The sequence below is a fragment of the Lissotriton vulgaris genome, chromosome 4_1 (genome assembly GCF_964263255.1).
Source record: "Lissotriton vulgaris chromosome 4_1, aLisVul1.2, whole genome shotgun sequence".
Classification (NCBI taxonomy): domain Eukaryota; kingdom Metazoa; phylum Chordata; class Amphibia; order Caudata; family Salamandridae; genus Lissotriton; species Lissotriton vulgaris.
The window spans coordinates 795305959-795329248 of record NC_141691.1 but is presented as its reverse complement, the minus strand read 5'-3'; the positions used below and the strand labels follow the sequence as shown (position 1 = coordinate 795329248).

The 23290-nt window shown below is 48.3% G+C and overlaps 1 protein-coding gene across 2 annotated transcripts in view; it reads right to left on the bottom strand.

The window, feature by feature from the left end:
• Positions 1-13799, bottom strand: part of LOC147722595 (cadherin-6-like) — a 222121-nt gene extending 208322 nt beyond the window's left edge. Inside the window, exon 1 of one of the 2 annotated variants that reach the window (XM_086965121.1) lies at positions 13578-13799. Coding sequence is in view for 1 of the 2 variants with exons in the window: in XM_086965119.1 (XP_086821245.1) it covers positions 12823-12929 (107 nt within the window). In the remaining variant the exon portion in view is untranslated. Of the gene's footprint in view, positions 1-12822; positions 13052-13577 lie in introns of those variants that run through there. The other variant, XM_086965119.1, reaches the window with a different exon arrangement.
• Between the last annotated feature and the right edge of the window lie 9491 nt (positions 13800-23290).

The window sequence follows — 23290 nt, the reverse complement described above, 5'->3', positions numbered from 1 at the left end:
AAAATACTTTTGTTTATACAAAGCACAGCAACAAGAGACAGTAACGAATCCAGAAGCCACTGTACCCAAAACACTGGAACAAATGAGCATAGTCCATGAATATGAGCAGTACATAAACATCATTGACCTTGCATAGCCCTAAAACCTGAGCTGGGCAATCAATCACTATAGACTCCCAAATAGGAATGAAGGTGTATGGTATTGCAAGGTCTCCTTCTGAGAAAACCGGAAACTGGAGATGAAAAACATTGTTGCATCTAAGCTGATAGATACTAATCTATTCTTCGAAAGAGCAAGTACCTCCAAAATATGGTTTGAAAACGTAGAAATATAAAATGGGAAAGAAGTAGCATGGGGAGAAGCAATTATTTTGAATTTGATGTTCACCTCTATTTTTAATACAATGGAGAAATTTGGTCCCTGGAGCTCAGTACATCTTCATTTTAATTAAGACTTGATGCTTTGACAAGACACGTTTAAACATAAAATAAAACAAATGAGCCATGATGAATTGACTTGAAGTACAATGTTTTCAAAGTGAAATTTTTGCGCAAGTACAAAAATCTCAAACCATCTATAAAATGATGTGACTTTTGGTTGGAAGACCCAACCAGGAAATGTTGTACAAAAAGATACCTAGACATCCATATTGTTGGTGATGTTGGACTAGGTAACGAGAACTGGATTTTTACCTTTTGTTGATGGTCCCTTTAAAGTGTAAACCTGAGATAGGATAAATATTTTCTACTTGAGCATCAACCAAAAAGGGATGTCAGTAGTTCGTAATGGCTCGCATTATTTCTCCTAATTTGCCACGTTAAGGTATTCACATTGTTCTTTTTGCTTTTTTTCATAAATTGGCACCCAAAGCAAGTCTTGTTAACTTTTAATGAGTAATCTGTTAAATTGGCACAATAGGCCCTTCTTATTTGTTCTTGCAATACGTCAACACTCTAGGCACATCTTATTGTCTCTTCTCATAAATTGGCATGCTATGCAATTCTTATTGGTTCTTACCATAAGTTGACAGTAGGTAACTCTCCTTAGTTCATATTCGTTCTTTGGCCCAATATTTCAAGGCCTAACAGTCTCAGTGAGGATTAATATGATTTAGTGAACAGAAAACTGCACATGAAGACCTGAAATGGGCCACAGTTTCATGATTAGGGTCTGACTTTGAATCATAGTATGGCAATAGTTCATTCCATCCGGAAGGAAAGACCTCTGCCTTGACCATAATAGCCAAACACTATAACCTGAGTGGTACATCTGGTTCACAGCCAAGGCATTGCCATTTTTCAGAGGGAAAAGGGAGAAAACTACACAAATTATCTAAATCGTTTTTGTGATAAGATGAGGGCCTTCAATTCTTGCATCTTCCAATTGAAGTAATCCATGTTGTTAGTTGAGCATTGCGGAGAGTCGATTGTTTGAGAGCATTTCTGGTTCACACCTCTTTGGATATATAATTGTAATCATTTTGATATACGGATGCAACAAAAACTTTTTTGTTTAAACCTTGGAAGGAAAGGCGCTTCTCACAGGCATCTGGAAACCTAAGTTCTCCTTGGCTCCTCACACTATAGCTGCTTCTCCATCCTCGATAAACAACCATGAGGTCATCTCTTACTTCTATACATACCACCACACTGATTTTTCAGTGGAAACCTACAGTTCTCTGGGTGCATTCATTGAAATATTCGGATCTACTAAATTATTAATTGTCTGTACGTTTTCAGTCATGCCAGATAGTTTTATCAGTGGCCATGTTATATATAACCAGTGGACCTACACGTCTTAGTCATATCTGCCTCTTTAGTTCTTTTATCAATGCCTGACTCAATTCAAAAGTCAGCATCTAAGTTCTAGATTAGAAGTGACACCACTTTTCAAGGTACTGAGTGCCAGAGGCACATCTCTAGGCCTTTTGACCACAAAGCCTTGTAAGCCTCTCTATGCAGGGTCTGGTGGCTTAGTGGACTAATGCATCCACTGGGGGGCCCTCTGTTTGACATCATGGTCACAAGTTGAATTCCTTGCGGGCCCACTCATCTTTCTGAGGTGGATAAAATGTGTACTATTAGGTAACAATAAACATCAGCTATTCATGGCTATGATACCTGTGCTTTACAAATACACTTTATGCTAAAACGAGAGAGGGCTTTCATTTGCCATCTACAGCTAAGCCCCTACCTGCAATGGCTGGTTTACTATCCGACGTTCAAGTACTAAGGTCTGAGTATTTTGTGTTTGAGTTCTTAACTTTGGATCATGGATCCAGTTTTAAGCAATTATTTTTCTTTCCCTCTCTTTATTTTTCTGGAGACTGGCAAATATTTCATTTTGTTTATATTTGCTGGATTGGACACCTCCCATTATTAGGGTATTGAGACTTTTTAAATATTTGTTCTCTTACCAGAAAGAACTATGCTTAGATTTTAATACAATTTTTAGCAGGCATTTTGGTGGGTCTTTTATGAGTCTCCTGATGTTCAATAACCATCCTTCTAAATTTGTGGAGCGAAGGATCAGGACCCTACCCATTAAGCTTCATGCACACTGCCTGAGCCATGATAGCAGCCACGCTATTCCCCAACCGGTCCTGACAGCGTCTGTGGTCGTGATTACAACTCACAGGGCCAAAAAATGACGTCTTGTTCGTTATTTGTCTGGGTTGTCCTTTTATAATAACTGAACAGGTTACACTCACATCTGGCACTAAGATAGGCAGGGACTTGAAGTGCCTAATTTAAAAGGGCAACAGGCAAACAGGATAAAAGAGGCAAGGATAAGAATGCAAGGGACGCAAATCATGACATCATGAGATACCCGTGCATGGAATCTACACATTTGGAAACTGAGCTTAAAATGTTAGTTTAAAATTTGAATTATTTTGACTGGAAAAATGGCGGTCCATAGTCCACTTCCGGTTGTCTTAAGGAGGCTTCCACGTGGGAAAAGTGAATTTAAAATGTATCATGATAACCCACAATCTGGGAAACCAGTTGCTGGCTTACAAGTCTGTGAGGGCATATGTGTATGTGACCACTGACTGAGTAAAGACCTCAGAGCCATGCAATAATTACTCATAATTTGGCAAGCATCTATGGGAGTGGAGATGTTACTCTGGAGAGAAAACTGTAGCAACCAGATGGGTGGCTGGTGTAAAAGACAGGCTTGTTTATTACTTTGGGTATTTTATATCCTGTCAAAATGCCACACCGTGGCCTCTTCAGACAGCTTTGAGATTCTGTGAGCATAGAGAAACAGAAACAAATGTAGTAGTATTGAAAGTTCTCAAAATATAGACAGTTGCTGTAAGCAGTCTGAGCACCCTGTTTCAAAAGGTGCTATTATGGCAGCGAGCTGAAGACAGAGTCTGACGTGCTCTGAAGCAAACCCATGGTACCATAGGATGGGCAGGTCATTGTCACCTACAGACCAGGGCGAATATCAACCTCCACCTACAGACCAGGGCAAATTAATATCATCTACTCACTACCAAGAACCTTCTCTATCCATAGGTCAAGGGCAGCACCGAGCTCCATGAATACACAAAAACCAATAAAACACACCATGCACAGACCACAGTCTGTAAGCACCCCACCCCATCCACAAGCCAGGACCACTACCAACGTACCAACGTGTCCATGCTCATCTGTAGACCAAGGACAATACAATCCCATTTCAAAGAGTAGGCATTCACCTTCCAGGGTCAGTACCGTCAACCATTTGTAAACTAGCGCAAACATCATCCTCTATCCATGGATAAAACTCGCTACCAAGACCCCGCCCTGTCCATTAGGCCAGGGTGGGTACCATTCTCCATCGATAGAGAAAGAGTCAATACCATACGTTATCCATTGACCACAGTCAATAACTCGCCCCATATCATTCATAGGCCTGCGCCACTACCATGCGCCATCTACAGACAAAAGCCAATACCATCAACTTCCGACAGACGTCAGTGTTCGCATTGAAGTGCATTTTCCAGTAAAGCCGTTCTTTGCCTGCATTATGGCTTTCTTTATTTCGCATCTCTTTTTGCCACCATGAACACGTGTTGCTATCTTTACAGTCCCAGGCTATGGTTCTGGGGCTTTCAACTCTGTCTCAACACGTGAACACAACGCACGCCTGCACCAATGCGGGGCGCACCGGCAACTGCGCTGTTTGAGATCCACCCACAGCCGACGACCATCGGAAGACGAGGGCATTGGCGGTTCCGATGGTGTGCACGATGCCGTTATGGGGTCATGCATTCTACAGAAATTTGATCTTTCTCGGATTCTCGAACACAGTGCGGTCCCTGCTGCTTATTATTTCTGTATTTCTTCCAAGGACGTCCCAGGCTGAATGGCAAATGTCATTTGATAAACTAGGCCATAAATCCACGGGATGCTGTTGTGTAACCTCAGCAACGCAGGGGCGCGCAGGGGCACGTACACTGAAAACCAGCAATCACCTCATCGCCTGAGCAAAGCCACTTACAAGCTGCTGCTAACCACGCGACAGCCTAGTGCATTAACAATATCTTGGTGGTCGCGCAAATTGAAATGCATGTTATTTTTGAATAATTGATAAAAGTGGTATTGTGGCTAGGTTCATCAAAATCTGAAAGCGAAATGGGTCTCTTAGGGTATGTATTCTTATTTGTTGTAATTATAGCTACCTAACTGAACTGTGTAATGCTATTTTTCCAGCTCCCGCCGTTTTCCTGCTGGTTCCCACTTCCCCACCCTGCCACCTCCCTGCAACCTCCCTGCAACCTCCCTGCCATCCCCTACCACCTCCTTATGGATGCCGCTGCACGTGCATGCCACGGGCACGATGAAGTCAAGCCTGTCTGCGCCTGTCCGCGCCTAGGCCACGCCCAGTTTTAAGACCCCTGGCTCTTCTGTCTCATGAATCTACACCACCACGGACTTCAGAGGTCTGGACCTGGGACGCACAAACAATCACTGCTGCCGTACATCCCCGAGTATACCACAAAAAGACCGTTCTCCTGCCGACACTGGCGCCTCATCTTCATTCAGAAGCAACCAACGACACCAGGGACACTACTAATGCAGCCGCATCCGCCACATCCACTACATTGACCAAGACCACCACAACACAACTCCAGCGCATCCTAATCAATGCGTGGCCATTCGGCAAACATGCCACAGAGATCTGGGACACGATCTCATCCCTCACCCTGGACGTCATCTTCCTCACATAAATGAGCCTAAATCTCGCCTCTGCCCCATCCGTGAAGGCTACAAGATAACACACTGAGACCGGACCAACAAACACAGACGGGGAATTGCGATCATCTATAGCGACACCATCTGCTGCACAACATCCCTTGACGACCCGACAATGGCAATGGATCACCTAAAATTCCAACTCCACACAGATGGTAAAAGCACCGTCAGTGGCACTCTCGCCTACAGACCACCAGGACCTTACCCAAGCTACTGCAGCACAATCCCGAAACTCATTGCCCTGCTCGCAAATGCCTCAGAGCAATACATCTTCCTAAGGGACCTCAACTTCCATCTTGATGATGCCAACATCACCATCCTCGTGGAGAGCATGAGCGACCTCAAGCAGCTGTCACCGACCCTACCGGCATCATAGGACACGCGCTCGACCCAATTTTCATCTCAAGCAACAGAGTCAGGTACAATCACTCCACTCAACTCACCTGGTCCGACCACTACAGCGTACACTTCACAATCTCAGGACCCACCTACTTCTACACCATGGCCCCCAGATCCACGTGAAGAAGCTGGAGAAAGGTATCAGAAGACCAGTGCAACAATGCTGCCTGCTCCCACCTCCCAGACTCTACACACGACCTGGAACAAGCAGCAAAAAACTTCACCAAGTGGATCACAGATAATGCTTAGTCCATCGTCCTCCCCAAGACCGCCAAGGTCAATGAACCAAGCTAAAGAGCAATCTGGTTAACCGAAGAACTGCACTCCACCAAATGCAACTACCAAAAACTATAAAGGAAGTGGTGCATCAGCAAAAAACTGAAGTCCACACTGGTTTCAGGACCGCTCTCAACCAGTACTACCGCCTCCTGAAAGAAACCAAAAAGAACGCCCTAGCAGGCCATATCGAAGTAAGCGCTGACTACAGCAAAGAACTCTTTGTCATCGTGAAGGAGTTCACCAATCCTATAGCCACTGAGATATTACTCTCTCCCAGGAACTATGCAATTACCTCGCCGACTTCTTCCACAATAGGATCTCAGCCAGCGGTGAAAACTTCAATCACCAACCTTCTGCAGCTTATAGTATTTACCTCCTCACTCCCACTCCCATGAATGCCAACCCCAAACAACTACTCACACACAGGTCCTCCTCACAACACGAAACACTATCTCAATCATGAACTCAATGCACTTGGTAGCACCCACAGACCCATGCCCCACCACGACTTCAACCTTGGAAGCAAGACAATCTGCGACAAGCGCAGGAAGGTCCTAAACACCTCCATCACCACAGCCTCCTTCCCTGAGGACTGGAAACACACTGAGGTAAGCCCATCCTGAAAAAAAACATCTGACAAACTAAAGAACAACTGGCCCATCTCTCTACTCTCCTATCCAGCAAAAGTCCATGAGAAAGCAATCAACCACCAACTCACCCAACACCTAGAAGGCCACAACTTCCTGGACCCCTCCTAATCTGGATTTCAAACAAACCACAGCATCAAGACAGCCCAAATTGCAGCCACTGATTACATCAGAGCCCTACTGGACTGCAGGTAAATAGCAGCCCCCATCAACCTGGACCTGTCTGTCGTGTTTGGTATCATCTCCCATCACATCCTGATCAGCAGGCTCCACAACATAGATCCCTTAAACTGCCTCAAATGGATTGCCTGGTGACTCACCCACAGAACCCAAAGGATCTGTCTCCCAATGTACACCTCAAAGTCCAAGGAGATCATCTGCTACATCCCCCAATGATTATCCCCGAGCCCGACTCTCTCCAACACCTACATGATACCCCTGGTTGACATCATTGGATCGCACTTACTCAACATTATCTTCTACGCCGTAGAATCCCAGCTCATCCTCTCACTGTTCGAAGATCCCTCCACCACAAACGCCAACTTCCACAGATGCATGATGAATGCCACAGACTGGATGAAGAACATCTGTCTCACTCAAAACAGACAAGACAGAAGTCCTCATCTTTGGGAACACCTCGCCATGGAACGATGCGTGGTGGCCTGAAGAACTCTGCTCACCCCCGCCCCAACAGACCACACACTCCACCTCAGCATAATTCTGGATAGCAAGCTATCCATGAAGAGACAAGTCAATGCAATCTCATACGACTGCTTCCACATACGTTTGCATGCTCAGCAAGATCTTCAGGTGGCTCCTGGTAAACACCAGAAGGACAGTTACGCAGCCCCTCATCACCAACAGACTGGATTACAGAAACACATTCTACATTGGAATTACTGAGCACCTTATGAAGAGACTCCAGACAAAAACAGAAATCTGCGGCAACACTTGACCTCCCAGAAGGACTGACATCACACACAATCTCAGGAAGCTGCACTGGGTCCAGAACCGATGCCAGTTCACGATGATGACCCACGCTTACAAGGGCCTACACAACAGGCCTGCATACATCAACAAACGCCAGACCTTCCACCAACCGACCAGATACCTCTGATCTGCTTCCCTCTCCCTCGCAGACACCCCACGGTACGCTGAGCCAACAGCGGAGGGCGATGCTTCTCGATCCTGGAAGCCAAGGCTTGAAACAACCTCCCGCCTGCACTTCAGGACTGCGCGGTCGCTCCAGTAATTCAGAAGAGAACTAAAGACCTTGAATGATCAAACCTCAATGCAGCAGCCTGTATTTTCAGCACCTCGAGACCCTCAGGGGTGATTTGCCACGCTATATACATGTTTGATTGACTGATTGTGTGCTGCAGCTGGAGAAGGGGCTGTGGCAGCTGTGCAACTGCAGCAGAAACCCACTCAGCAATATTATTGGATTCAGCTGCCAGTTTAACTATTCTGCCCAACTAATGTTAATCCGTTTTGAGAAATGCTACCATTGTCTTGGCCTCGTGCCGCTGATTGATAAATAACCAGGAACCGCACTCTGTTGATGTGTTCTACAGCTCAACAGCTCAGAGAAAATGTTTTATTTCAAAAGTGATCTCCGATTTTGAAATATGATCTGGAGAAGCAAGTTGACGGCTCACTGTGTTTTATCCGTGTCACTCTTGAATTGTATGTTAGGACTCCATCGACCCCCAACAATTGAGTATCTTGATTAATGTGACTGACATCAATGAAAGGAACTAATCATTGCGCAGTGCCATCTTGTTTGAAAATTAAAAGTTGTGCACCTTTTATTCAGTTGTCATTTTAAGGTGCTCTGATAACTCTTCAGATCGTCCGTAAGTTGCCTACACTAATTAGCAAAGGAAATTATACTGAAAATGCTCCTGCTTCAGCTGTGACGTAGCCTGTGATTGTGGTGTGGAACAGGCCCCTTGAATAAGTGGCACACCACACTGTGCTACGCCATCCTGGACCAAGGCGTCCAGATGTGAGCAGCTGCTCAGCTTGGGGTTGATGTTGGAAACATATATATCACTTTCCTAATGTGAGTTCCTTGTCAGACCCTCATTTTAGGTTCATAGCTGCTTTGACCAGAATGTCTTCAAAGAAAGCGGAGATGTGGGACACACGCAGTATCTTCTGTGAGCGCCGAGGCCTCGTGAACAGGCGCCCGGAGTTCATGTTTCTCACATCCATCTGGCGTGGCTCCATCTGCCACACCTCGCAGCTCCAATAAGTCCCCAAGGGCACATTGGGTTACTTACTCGGTGAGTTACGGTTGCAGCTGCTGACATCTGCGGTGACCTGCAGGTCACAAGTCCGAAAATAGGTAAATCAAATCATTCTGTCGATGTCGGAAAACTGAGCATCAATAAGTTGAATAATAGTGTGATTTGTTTTAAGCAGTGCTTAGAGTTGGGTGACATATAGCGCTATGTGAAAATAAATGATCGCTTAACTATCCTTACGAACACTAACACAAAACAAAGGTACACGATTCATGTCTAGTCCCATCTTTCCGGAGTGCTGCTCGTCACAGGACTGCACAGCACTTGCGAAGTTGTCTATCCGTCATCTTTCTCCATCTCTCCTTTCACCGTGCCTGCTTCTATCCACATATCTCATCTGTGGCCCTTTCCCACTTATTGTTTCTCTTCCCTCTGTAACTCTAGCTCTCTCCCTCTCTAGCTTTCGCTCTCCACCTAACTCGCCCATCTATCTTTCTCCTCCAATCTACTTGCTCCCTGCCGCTAGTCTTCCGCGTCACTCTCTCTTCCCACTCGAGCCCACCTCCCGCCCCTTCTGTCGCTCGCTCTCTTCCTCCTGTCTCCTCTGGCTCTGTCCTCTCTCGCCCTATACTACCCCCTCTCTCCTCCTGAGGCAGTCTGTGGGGGAGCACCGCAGGCCCCGGCGCACGTGCAGAGAGCAGTGCATTATACTCGGCGCTTATTGAATTAGTTGAGAGATTTGCGCCGATTCGGAACCTAATTGAAATTCTGAAGCGCACAATGGAAAGCAGAGGGAGCCGACCCGAGGATTGAACACCCCTCCACGGCCACTGCAATAGAGGCGGCATTCTGCCAGGAGCTCACGAGACACTCACGAAGCGGCTCTTGCCCTAAAGGGCACGGGTGTGAGGAAACTCCCTAGTTTCCTAGTTCCACGGGAGACTATAATCAAATCCGTTTTTTTTCCTTAAAAAGTGTTGGTACTTGTAGTCCAGATTTATTTTGTACCGGTTTCAAAAAGACTGCAAGTCCCAGAATTCCTGAAAAAATAAAATCAGACCTGGTCCTATTAGTCAGACATAGACCTAGGAAATGTCGTAGCTTTGAAGGGCTGAACCAGCTTCCCAGGGCGTGAGCTTCTGTGCGGTTCATGTGTGTGCGTGCCTCCGGTGTCCGTGCGTGAGTGTCTGCGTACGTGTGTGTGTGTGTGGTGGGAGGGGGTGGGGGTGCTAAGAGGGGCCCATGGTTCCAAAAAAGGCTCGGAGGAGAGGGTTTTTTGGAGAACATATAGCCGAGGTCTCCAAGGGGGGACAACAATTTGAGCAGTCACTGCGCTCCAGCCAGCGTCAGCTGCGCAGCTTGCATGGTGTGTAGCAGGTGCAGGGACACCGGGGCCAAGAGGTCCGAGGAGGGCCCACTTAGGACCTCATTATTGTTGTATTTGACAATGCAAGTTAACAGCTTCGAGGGGCCCATTACTTCCAAGCCTAAGGCCAGTAACAGCGCCTACGCCACCGCCCAGTACTTCGGAATTTACAGCGTTGTTTCTAGTGCTTTAATGTGCGGCCATGAGTGAAGGAGCCCACACAGTCTCCGATGGGGGCTGCGCCATGTGACCCCTACAGCTGGAGAGCAGGCATTGGGGCTTAAATAGGACCTGGAGTACAGAAGCTTAGCAAGGATACACTGGGAGTGACGCGAGCAAAGAAAGTTGTCCCCTTGACTGCTGTTGGAGTAGAAAAATACATGTGTCTGGCTCCAATGAGGCCCTAGTGGCTCTAGGCCTCGGTGCCACTGAACCTGCTGCATCAGTGGTTGCTGCGCTCCCGTAAGTGTATGGTGGCCGGTGAAACGTCTAGAGGTTCCGAGGATTCGCCGAGGCTCACACAGACCAGTAACTCGGGTAATTCAAAGTCCTTATGTTCTTTTGTAAAGCGCTCTGGCACCTTCGGGTAATGTTCGCGCTATATAAAATCGCATTAAAATAAAAAATAAAATAAACAAAATCCCTTCCTGGAGAAGCTGCGGGTGCCTCCTAACTCCAAACTGATATGGAAGGGGAGGGGGTGGGGGTGCTAGGCCAAGCTCACCTCCTCACTCGCTCCAAGAACGACCCCAGTACGCCTCGCTCAGTGGGTTCAGAACCAGCGGGGCACAGGCTTCAATCCTGTGGGGCCGCTCCACATTCCACGTCCATGAAATAAGGATCGCCGCGATGGTTGATGGACACACCTATTGCTGCTGGCGCGCCAAGGCACGAACTAGTTTACATGAGAACAGCGAGGCGCTTCCAGGGACAGTCCGGCCGAGCTAGGACGGAGGCTGCAACCAGCGCTCAACACAGGGCCCGGATGCACACCCCCTGCTCCGACGTGCTCCTATCCACAGGCAAAAGCAGCAAGCCTACAGCTAGGGGCAGCCACCCACCAAAACACCAATGCTTCCTGCTATAAATTACAATTCATGCTAACACAAAGACGGCGTTTACAGCCCCAAAATAATTATGCAGCCTATATTTGGAGCCCTCAACTGTAACATAATAATGACTCAACATTAATCGCCCCGTCAGGCGTAAATGCGTTCATCTCAGGCAGCTATAGGCACAATGCCACCACCGCATGAGCTGACCGGTTATGTGAAGCATCGACTCCCTGCGCACACCCCTCCTCGGGTACAAACAGATGCGCCGGGAGATGAAAGCACATTTTGAGCAAAGCAGGAAGAGGCATTCGCGTTTATTCGAGCCATATCAGTAAGTTCAGACGCCGCGCGCTCTGACAACGCATCGTGGACTGCAGCAAAAGACCCTCGCGCTGCGCCGCGTGCAACGCGTGACCCCTGCACTGCAAAGGGACGACCCCCAATGGCAATGCAGATCTGTGCGCTGACCCTTTCAGTTGCTGCTCCGGGTGACCCATGCAATGCTCCCACGCGCAGGGTCAATGCGTGCCCCTCAGAAATGCACCCCCCCCCACCCCCCGAGGAAAGAGACCCTCAAAACTGCACAGGGCGATCTCTGAGCTGACCTCCACTACACTGCAGTGCCCACGGCCAGGACCACATTTATACCGCAAAGGGAGGTCCCGGCACTGCCCCCTCAGACAGGGCACCCTCAAAACTGAAATGTGCTATTATGTCACTCCATTGTACTGTCATTATCTCCCTTGAAGGGCTGTCTTTATAGTGAACTGAATGACCCTTGCGCTGCCATTAGCCGGGACACATTTAAAAACGCAAGCGGCGACCCCTGCGTTGACCCTGACGCCCACTATAGTGCAATGGTTGTTAGGACCTCAATTGCACAGATTCCCCTGTATGATGGCCAGTGTGAGACCCTGCAGACAGGACCCCCTGCACTGTGCAGTGGGTGACCCCTGCACTGCGCCTTTGCGAGAGGACCCCTACATACGCAAAGGACAGACCACCGCAGGACAGGTGCAAGCTGCCTAGCGCATAGCGCGCTCTGTGCATGCGGGTGGCACTAGGCGGTCACTCCTCCGGTGAGAGGGGAGAGTTAAAAGGAAGTCAAGGAAAGGAGGGCAGTCCCAAAAGAACAGGGGGAATGTAAGAAAGGTTGAGAAGACGGACATTAAATTAACAAAGTTAAGGAGATAGGCACAGATACATACAGATATGGAAAGTAACAAAACATCTATCCGTCTGTCCATTATCCACCCATCCATTCACCCACCCATACATCCATCCATGCATCCATCCATCCACCCACCCACCCACCCATCCAGGTATCCATCCACCCATCCACCCACCCATCCATCCACCCACCCACACATCCATCCATGTTGCCCACTCACACAGAGGGGCCGCAGAGACGAGGCAGGAAGAGGCCGAGTGCTAGAGCCTGTGTGTGTGTATTTCAGTCTCAGCGCTCCTGCGGTATCGATTCTGTGCTCTATTTTCATCTATTCATGCGCCCGAGAGCATAAATAAAGCATCACCTCGCGGTATAATGGCATCCCCACGTCCCCCGCCGCATCGACTTACAGCAGGAAACTTTGCCGCGCTGTACAGATGTCACATCCCGGCGCCCTGATCTCCCGGGGACACACAATCCGCGGATCAACCCAGGCTGCGGCTCTAATCTGCGGCATTAAAGGGCCGGTGCCCCGGAACACGAGCACACTGGCAAGGTCCTGCCATCGGGGTGACCTGAGGAGGCACGGCGAGTGAGCCCCCCTGCAACCCAGCGTGCGGGGAGGGGGAGAGCAGCACTGCCTGTGCCGGGACAGCACCCGCTGCGAGTCTTCCACCTCACTTCACCCCCGTGGGTGGCGAGGCTGACGAGGCACCCCGACACATCATGTGGAGGAGGCTGGCACTCGCTGCCCGCTTTAACCTCTTCAGCACCCCAACACCAACCCCCGCAAACAGCCGATCCGGCAGCCGTGCTCACCTCAGACGAAACACCGCTGTCATCACAGAGACAAACACCAGCAAGAAAACACAGTGCGAAGTCTACGTGCGCCGAGATCAGAGGCTAACTCCATCAATAAGGACCTCTGAGGCTGTTGGGTAGCCAGCTTCCAGCCCACACTGGGTACCTTGCATCTCAGCTCCGATCCAACTTTGGAAGCCCCGGGCGGGCTCAGCACCAGATAACACAACTAGAAAGAGCAGCAAGCGCTGTGAGCGCGGAAGCATCCGTGCCACGGTGCACGGCCAGGGGTGACCTTCAAGGTGCACTTGTCCTCCTGCACGTCTGGCCAGAGTGTGAAAGCACATCAAATACAACTCCTTACCGGAGAGGACGGTCCCCGCATCCCCCGGGCAGGGGAGGGATCCTGGCGGCTGAGGAGTGCTGGTGGGACGGGGGTCCTCCTATTCCTCCCTCCCTGCGTCCCCACGCTGCTGCCTGCGCTGGGCTCCTCCGGGCTCAGACTGGGGGCGCTGGCGGGCTGGGGGAGGCTCCGGCGCTCGGGCAGGGGGAGGCTCCTGTCTCCTCCACACACTGCTGTGCGAGTGAGGGTGGTGGGAGGGATGCAGGAGGAGGCCTCCTCTGCTGGGGACCCCCGTCCACTGCCTCCCCGCCCTCTCCTTCCCTCCCCCCACTCAGTCTGTCTGAAGTCAGAGCCGCCTCATCTCTTGTCAGAGGCTCCGAAAACCAGGAAGAGGCGCTCGCAGAACTAAGCTATTTTCTTCGTTCCCGTAATTATGTTTGTTCTTATCAAATGGAGGACACCTCAAGTCCAATAGAAAACGGTTTTAAAACCGGCAGAGCCAACTACGCAGACAGTAATTAATTCCTTTACAATTGCCGTTGTTTTCCCTCTCGGTGGCATTTAGTTCAGAATCACATGCCCAAGAACACACGTGGACCCTGGCGGATACATCTGTCCATAACGGGCCAACTAGGATATTCTAGCTGGTACGTCTCCCACGCACCTAACAGTGCTGTGTGGCATTAGGTGCTTGAGTAGGACTCGTGGAAATAGGCTTCAAGCCTCCCCACTCACTGTCCCTTTACTATTGGGTAGCGTGGGGACTGACAGCCCAAGGCAGCACGGTCGGAATGCTCCACATGCTCTGCAAAAAAGTATACCCCCTCCACAAACACACATAAGTTAGTAACGGACTCACATCCACCCTCTCTCCGAAACGGGGGTGCAGGCTTGCGCTGGCTACAGTGGTGCGCAAGATCCCGGCGCCTCTGACACATCTGCTGAACCGCTGTGATGCGCGTCAAAGCTCAGTCTGGACCGGAGGTGGCGCCATGCGTTCTTGCAGTAGCAAGGCTCACACAGTCCTACTGGGCACCAGGGGCAAGCGACAAACGAACCATAGCACAACACGGAAAATTAAATATAATTCGAATACTCAGTATTATTGGTAATACTTCTTACTACCAATAATAATGACTTATAGCAGAATAAGCAGGTTTGCGATGATCATACGTACAATACTAATATTAAAAATAACAGCGGGCGCCCTAAGGGATAGAGGGCTGTCTTTTTTGTCACAATTACAGGTCAGTGACAACTGTGGATTCTCCAGCCCAGAAGGACACGTGGAAACACACACTCCGTGTAAGCGGTCTCCATCAATTTTTGGTGCTCACCCTCTTTACTGCATTTCCGTCACTCTGAAAAGTACTACAGTGTGAACTTTCTGCCTGTAAACTCCAAACGCCTACTTTCCCTGCAAAGTCATTGGGTTTCACCCACATGTCCCTGACTGGTGTTCTTTTTTTTTTTTTTTTTTTATTTCCGAAATTCTTTATTGTATATAGAAAAATATAAATTTACATACATGGACGAGGTTTATACATGAGTGGAAGAAGAAAGAAGAAAGTAGGCTAAAGAGGAGAGAGGAAGAAGAAGGGGGGGGGGGTGGGGAGCGGTAGTCCGTGCTCGTGATATTGTTCGCCAGTTCGTAGTCTCATAGTTCGTATTCCATCCTTTTGATGTTCCATATCATTGTATGAAATTATTCCTACTCCCTACTTTTTCATCAGAAGCAGCCGCGTGGGCAGCTTGTGATAGTTTCATAGCGCTTACTACCACTGAGGGCGTTGAAGCGCTTTACAACCGCTAGATCGCTGCTTCGCAACCTGTGTTTGATGTATCTAATGGACAGATGCGGCGTGACTGTGCTCCTCTCCACCAAGAGGCATCAGCCGAGGGTCACACCGAGCGCCCCACTCAGCTCCGATCCTCCAGCCCCCGTTGCCCGCACTTGAGTGTCTCACTCACTGCAGCCGCCTCAGAGCCGTGGCTTCACGCGCGCCGCGGGGCAGGCGGCTCCTTTGCCAGCACTGACACAGGCTGGTGATGGGAGGGGGTGGTCTGAGTGCTAGCGACACCGGGCACTGCATTTATGTGTTTTTTTAAATGAAAAGGCGAGGGAAGTATAAATGCCCGCCGCAGCCATTGCCCATAGCTGCACTGCCGGCCGGCAGCGAGTGCTGCAGGTCTGTGTGAGGGGATATCCAATGTCCACCTCCCTTTCCCCGCCCCGCAGTCTCAGTCAGGACAGGCGGTGGGTGTTGTGAGAGAAGGTGGGGTGTCCCCGCTCCCTCCTGAAGAGGGAAGGGATGGCCGTTCTCCGGGGTTCAGGGTGAGGTGTCTCCCTACCACGTTCCTACAGCCCCACTCGGGACAGGCAGGGAGGCTCCCTCCACGGGGACCCTTCACCCTCCGGCTGGGGTCGCTGGCGGGCGCAGTGCCCTTCCCAGGGCTCCTGCCAACCTCCCTCCCTTCCCGTTCCCGCTCCGGCGCCCCCCTTCAGCAGCAGGAGGCTCTCTCGGACCGGCTCACCTGCACACTCACTGCCTTACCACAGTCACATGTGCGCCTCTGCCAGCTGCCAAGAGGAGAGGGGCGGGGGATGAGCAGAGACACCGCGGCACTCACACAGACTGAGAAAGAGGCTCGGCCGAAGGGGGGAGAGAGGGGAGACGCAAACAGATAAAAGCACCGAGTTGGGGACCGAGAGCGAGGACGAGGAGGAAGATTTACACCGAGCCGATAAAGCAAAGAGCGAGAAGAGGAAGAGACAGTGTGGATGTTTGAGAGGGCTTGGAAGGATAATAGAAGGATACGGTGAAAAGAGGAGAAAGAAACGGAAAAAAGAGCGTGAAGATGAGGTCAAAGTGCGAGAAAAGAGGAAAGCAGGAGGGATACGAGGAAAATGACGAAACAAGAAAGCGAAAGAAGATATGATGAAGACAACGAGGGTTGAAAAAGAAAATAAGGACACCACGGACAGAGTGTGACAGACAGAGAGACAAGTGGATGTCCTTATTTATTTATAACGTTTTACATAGCGCTAGCTAGACCTGTGGCTATCAGAGCGCTTTACGTACACAAAGGAAAAGAAAAATTGTATTACAACGCAGGGCATGAGGACGCATAAGCAAAGACATAATACTTATGTATACAGTGAAGGGGTGAAAAACGCAGGTGGTTGAAACAGTCAGATAACCACCACCCTTGAAGGTCAAGTGAGAGGGGACTCCACTAGGTTTTTGATGCCTAGGTTAATTGACTTGGTCAGTAAAATATTGATTGAGGAGAAGGCGTTTCAGGTCTTTTTTGTTGAAGCAAGAGAAGGAGGGGTTGCATCTGAGGTCAATAGGGAGTGTGTTCGACAACCTGGGTACGTTAGCAGTAAAGGATTGGCACTGAGCCATTTTCCTTTTCAGTTTCAGAGTGATGAGAAGAAGTGAGTTGGTGCATCTCAGAGTTCTGGATTTTCCTGCTTTAACCAGTTTGCTGTTTAGGTAGTTGTCGAAATGTGCGTGAAGGGCCTTGTGCATGATGCATGCCAGCTTGTAAATGCATCTACCTTCCATGGGGTGCCAGTTGAGGGCGTTGAGGGTTGGTGTGATGTGTTCAAATCTTTTTACACCAGTTATGAGTCAAGCTGCCATGTTAAGGACTGACCTTAGTGGGACTAGGTGAGCTTTTGGTATCCCTGTTAGAAAGGACTAGGGATTGTACTATTGTCTTGAGATCCTCCTGGGGAATGAAAGGTTTCATTTTCTTGAATTGTTTTAGAGATTATTGCGCACCTTCTGCAGAGTTTTGGATGTGGTCCTTTATTGACAAGTTCTTATCTAGGGTAATGCCTGGTGACTTTACCAAGTCGGATATGATGAGAGAGCAGTTTAGAACATCAAGATTCTTGAGACAGTTTTGAATTGGTTGGTGGTTATTTTTCGGAGAGAACAGTATTATTCCGTTTTGTCCGGGTTCCGCTTTAAGTGCTTTGCGCCAAACCAAGTTTGGATCTTGGTTAGCGTGACATTGAGGTGTCGGACCTCATTGGGTGATTTAATTTTGTAGTATATTTGTGTGGCATCTGCATATAGGTGGTATTAAACCCCTGCTTGTTTCAGAATAATTGCAAGGGGTTCAATGAAGAGATTGAAGAGGGACGGTGAAAGGAATGATCCTTGCAGGACTCCAAGTTTGACTCGTGTTGGTACAGAGAGGCAGGAACTGATTTTAATTTGTTGAGAATGGTGCTGAAGGAAGGAAGTGAACCATTTTAGTAATGTGCCATTAATGCCAGAGCGCCTCTTCAGAGTCTCAAGTAAAGCTGGAATATTTATTGTGTCGAACGCCGCTGATAAGTCAATAAAGATGAGGAGACAGGCTTCACCTTTATCTAAGGCTCTGTGGATATCGTTTGAAATATTGAGCATTGCTGTTTCGGTGCTACAACCTTTCCTGAATTCCGATTGAAAGGTGTGGAGGAGGTTGAAGTCATCAATATGTTTGTTAAGTGGTTGGAGAACGCACTTCTTCAATGTTTTAGCTAGGAACAGGAGGTTGGAGATCGGTCTGAGGTTGTTGAGCTCGTTGGGGTCGGCCTCTGATTTCTTGAGTATGGGTGTGATTTGTCCCAATTGAAGGGAGTCTGGGACACAACCTGATGTGAGAGGAGTTGTTGATTTTTGTCCAGAAAGAAGCAATGATGTGGTTGAGTTTTTTTTACTATTCTGGATGGGAGGGGGTCCATAGTGTGGGAAGTAGGCTATAAGCTTGCAATTATATTGAAGACCTTGTTTTCCGACATGAGTTCGGAGTCCGACCAATTAGCAGCATTTTTTGGTTGGAAGCCGAAAAACCATGGACCTGGCTGTCCATGGTATGATTTTGATCTGTTTGGTCAAGTGCGATTAAAGGGGGGCGGGTTGCAAGGGAGGGAGGATTTGAGGTTTGGATGAAGGATTGCTCAATTTTTGTGACTTTATCTGTGAAGAAGCTGGCGATTTCTTCGCATTGATCCTTGGTGGCTTTTATTTCTTGTGGGGGTGGGCTGTTTGTTTAACTTTTAACAATGTTGAAGAGTTCTCTAGATCTATTCTTCGCCTGGTCTAGCTTGCTGTGGAAGAAAGTGGCCTTTTCTCTAAAAATTAGTTTTTTTATATGCCAACTGGGCTGATCTAAGTTGTGCTACATGAGGAGTCAAGGGGTTTAGTCTCAAAGTCTTTTCCAACTGTCTGAGTTGTCTTCTTTCGTTATTCAGCTCCACGTTGAACCAAGATTTAGATTTGATAGATCTCAAAGGTTTGAGTTTGAGTGGCGCTACTTGATCTAACACCTCCGTCATTGTGGAATTAAAGTGGGCTGTGAAGTCATCGGCCGTCATAGTGGAAGGCTAGGGTTGTAGATGGGCATGACTCCTGGATTCCAGTCCGGTTATAGGGACTCCTTTGATGTTCCTGGCCCAGTGCTTAGGTTTGTCAGATCGTGTTGTTTAGTTTCTGACATGTGAGTCAGTATTAAACAGTACTGTGAGTTACTCCTCACAAGTACTCTTAGGCTTGCGAACTTCCATCCAGTTGGGATGCACAAGGATGGCGGACTCTTATCCGGAGGGCCCTTTCTCCTGTCGTGATTGTCAGACTCAGTTTCTGTCCCAATCTGATGATATTGCTGGTTTTCATCAGGTATCAACAAGAGGGGTGGGAGCTAATATGCTACTGGGTTGTAAGAATTTGCTTTGCAATATTAGATCGTCGCCAAAGCACTTTACTGAGGTATGGGAACTAATATCATCTGTAGAACCGGACCTATGTTTTCTAACAGAAACATGGATGAAACCCCATTCGGTCCCGGTCATCACCTTGGGCATCCCGAATGGCTATAAAATAGTTAGACTAGATCACCCCATCAAGATAGGGGGAGGGATAGCTATTGTTCATAAACAGGAAATAGACATTTCTATTTTAGACGAATATTGTACCCCAGAAATGGAACTACTGATCTTTAAAATTGACATCTCATCCAAGGTCAGCCGGAAAGGGGCATTGGTATATCGCCCTCCTGGGCCATGTGCCAACTTTTCCATCTTGCTAGTGGAGGCGCTGGCCCCGTATGTCAATGCAGACAATGATTTCCTGCTTCTCGGGGATTTCAATGTTCACAGTGAACTAAAGGAGTGTAAAGAGGTACAGTCCTTATTGACTGATCTGTCTTTACTGGGCCTAAGACAGGCGAATAGTGGTCCAACGCACCAGGCAGGACATACCTTGGGCCTAATCTTGTCCAACTCCCCCATGATTAACTGCCTACCTCCGACTCAGGTTAACTGGACTGATCATTTTATTGTGGAATTCTATATTCCTAATATTTGCATATCACCCTCATGTCCAGTGGCTCTGCCCATTAAAAGTAGACAATGGCATAAAATGACTCATGAAACCTTCAATGAGAGGTTTTTTGAACCCACCATTACTCCTACGGAGGGCATTGAGGTGGCTCTGACTAAATTTGAAGGAGCAATCACTACTGTGGTGGATATTATTGCCCCTTTAAAATTGTTCAAACCACGTCCAGCACACAAGCAGGAAGTATGGTTCTCAGAACATTTAAGGTCCTTGAAACAAGTCGCCAGAAAATTTGAAAAGACATGGAGATCTTCCCATTTGGATGACGACAAGAACCGTTATTGGAAGGTCCTCACTGTATATCATAAAGCAATTCGAGCGACGCGCAAGAATTACATTGCGTCCCAACTCGCAGCTGCTGGTAATGCTCCAAGGGTCTTATATCAAATCTTGCAGTCCTTTGTCAAGCCTGTGGCTTGCGAGAGCTCTGAGCTAGCATCACAGCAATTGTGTGATGAAATCTCTCAGTTCTTTACTGTTAAAGTAGATAGGATATATGAAAAAATCATTAGCTCTGATTTGTCTTTTAGTAGAGATGCAACACGACCACAAGTCGTGGAAGAACCCTGCTCTGCTACTCATACCCTTGCTACATTTCCCTCTATTTCTCTAGAAGAGGTAGAATCTTCAATAAATCAGATCAAGAGCGGCTGTCCATCTGATACCATCCCAGCTAGAATAATGCCTTTGGTTGGCAGTGCGCTGGGTCCTGGGATACAGTGACTTGTGCATCTTTCATTGGCTGAAAGTGAGGTCTCTAGGGGGTGGAAAAAGGCTCTGGTAAGACCTATTCGGAAAAACTCTGCAATCCCATGGACGGACCTGTCCAATCTCAGACTGATATCTCTGCTTCCTTTTCTGGGTAAACTCACAGAAAAACATGTGAACCAACATCTATCAAATTTTATCGAACAAGTAGATGGTCTGGATTTTTCTCAATCCGGCTTCATGCCGAAGCACAGTACAGAGTCAGCACTACTGTCAGTCACAGACGATATGCATATGTATCAGGACAAGGGTTATTCCGTTATCCTGATACTGCTAGACCTATCGGCAGCGTTCGATAGTGTGTCCCATAACATCTTGATTGGACGACTCGCAAACATCGGTCTTGAGAACGAGGCACTGGCCTGGTTAAGGAGCTTTTTAGCCAACCGCACCCAATGTGTCACCATGGGTGCGTTCCGCTCTGCGGAGGTAGAGATCACTAAGGGGGTGCCACAGGGCTCTTGTTTGAGCCCAACTCTTTTTAACATCTACGTGGCCCCCCTAGCAAGAATCATGAGAGCTTTTGGTTTCATCCCAGTGTCATACACGGATGACACCCAGCTCCTTTTGTTAAAGATTAGACTGCAAAACGTCAACATTATCGGCGCCATCTTGCCCCTTTCCAAGCCCATTCGTGCGCGTAAGCGGCAGCCATTTTAAGCACCATGGCCTCCCTGCCCCTCGCTGATGGCCAGCGCGTCTCTCTCTCTCTTAACCTCGCAAGCATTCCCCCCCACACACTGACAACCCCCGCTCTCTCATGCCTTGGGCCATAAACCCCTCTTCAGCGCAGCTTCATCACGGAATCCCATCCTGTTCCCAGCGCGACACCTCCCTTCATTCCTTTCATGGCCTCAGATCCTTTTGATGCAAAACCCCTTTTTCCTGTGTCCCCGTTTGTCTTCCTTGTTCCCAGGCCGCCACCTGGCCCTGCGGATACTGTTTATTACCCCGTACAGTAGGAAGCTTCCCCTCCCCATCAAAAGACCCTCGAACCGATCAAAGCCCCCACCCTATGAGATCCGATCAAACCCATGCATTCCGTGAATCGGCGGAATGCCCTGCTGTGCGACAACCATCACCTGTTGTGACCGGGGTGGGGAATCCAACTGTAAATGTATGTGGGAACGGGTCTGAAGGGGAGATTCCGAGGATGTTCTTTCAAGTGTCATAGTATTGCGAGAATGTGTTATGTGCAATAAAGATCATAAACTCTAGTATAAGAGGCCAGGCCTCAGAGATGTGGTTAGAGCACCTCGTGACGATACTTGCTGTCTGAATTGATGTGTTCTCCTCCGGAGAGAATAAAATCCTCGTTTCCTGCCTTCCAGTCTCCAGCGCCTGCTTCTTCATTGATTAACATTGGTGGGTCATAGAGGCGATACCGCCGGGCAACATAAAAGGGTCTTTGGTTACTGGTTGTCTTTGGAACCCTTTTTTACAATTGGCGTCCCAAACGTGGGGCCCATCAGCGACTCGTGGATCCAGTGGGAGAGGTCCTGACGACAGAGTGAACGACTGCAACGATCGGAAGGTACCCTGTCCGATAGACCCTCGTCTGACAGCCGATCATCCGAACTTCACTGGTTCCGAACAGACCTCTCTCGAGTGATCTGCGGTCCTGACTGGGAACCATCAGGAGTGCCACGAGAAGTACGAAGAGAAGAGGACGATCGGGCGCTGGATTCGGAAGACAAGAAACTGTCCATGCGGTCCGGGTAAGGTCGTGTAAACACGACAAATTGCGAAAGTGATTGATAATTGAAAGTGATTGATAATTGATGAGAAAATACTAGTATTACTTTTTGTTAATTTATTGGAGATTCACTGTCTACAAACGGAGAAACAACAGGCTCTCCCTTTATAAACAGCGAAGGATAGGTACGCACCCGTCGGACCTATCTTTCTCCCCCACTGAACAATTGCCCCTTCCCCCCATTGATTAACTGTTATAGATTGTTTTCTGGAGATTCTCTGTCTGCAAACAGGGAAAAATAGGTCCCCTCTTTACAGATAGTGAAAGGGTAGGTGACGCGAACCTTTGCGAGCCTACTTATTCTCCCCATTGACCATATTGATTTTTTATTTTTGACCTAACATTGATTGCTCAAGATTGGTTCATGAGGTATTCACTACCTGCAAACAACGTAGAATAGAAATATTCTGTCTAGTCTTTGCAAGCAGTGATAAGATAGGTAGTGCTGACTATTATCCCATTGTGATCCGTCATGCCTGTCTTCTCCCCACTGGTTAGTAGCCTGTTTAGCCCGGACCGCTTATTAGAGATGAACCATCCGGCTCCGCTGGAAGGCACCCCTAATAAGGACATGTTCACGAAGCATGGATTAGTCGCTATAGCCTATAGCCAGCTGTGGCATAAATATACGAAAAAGGATCGAGAAAGTCAGTGGCCACTGATAGGATCCTTCGAAAACGATAGAATAATCGCACTAGAAACAGCCCTTGGTAAAAACAAGACGACGTCCACTATGCTTGATAGCTTCGGCATGTGGCGGAAAGAAGCCGAACAACGCAAAAAGAGAACCGAGAGTAGGTTGGGAAAAGAGC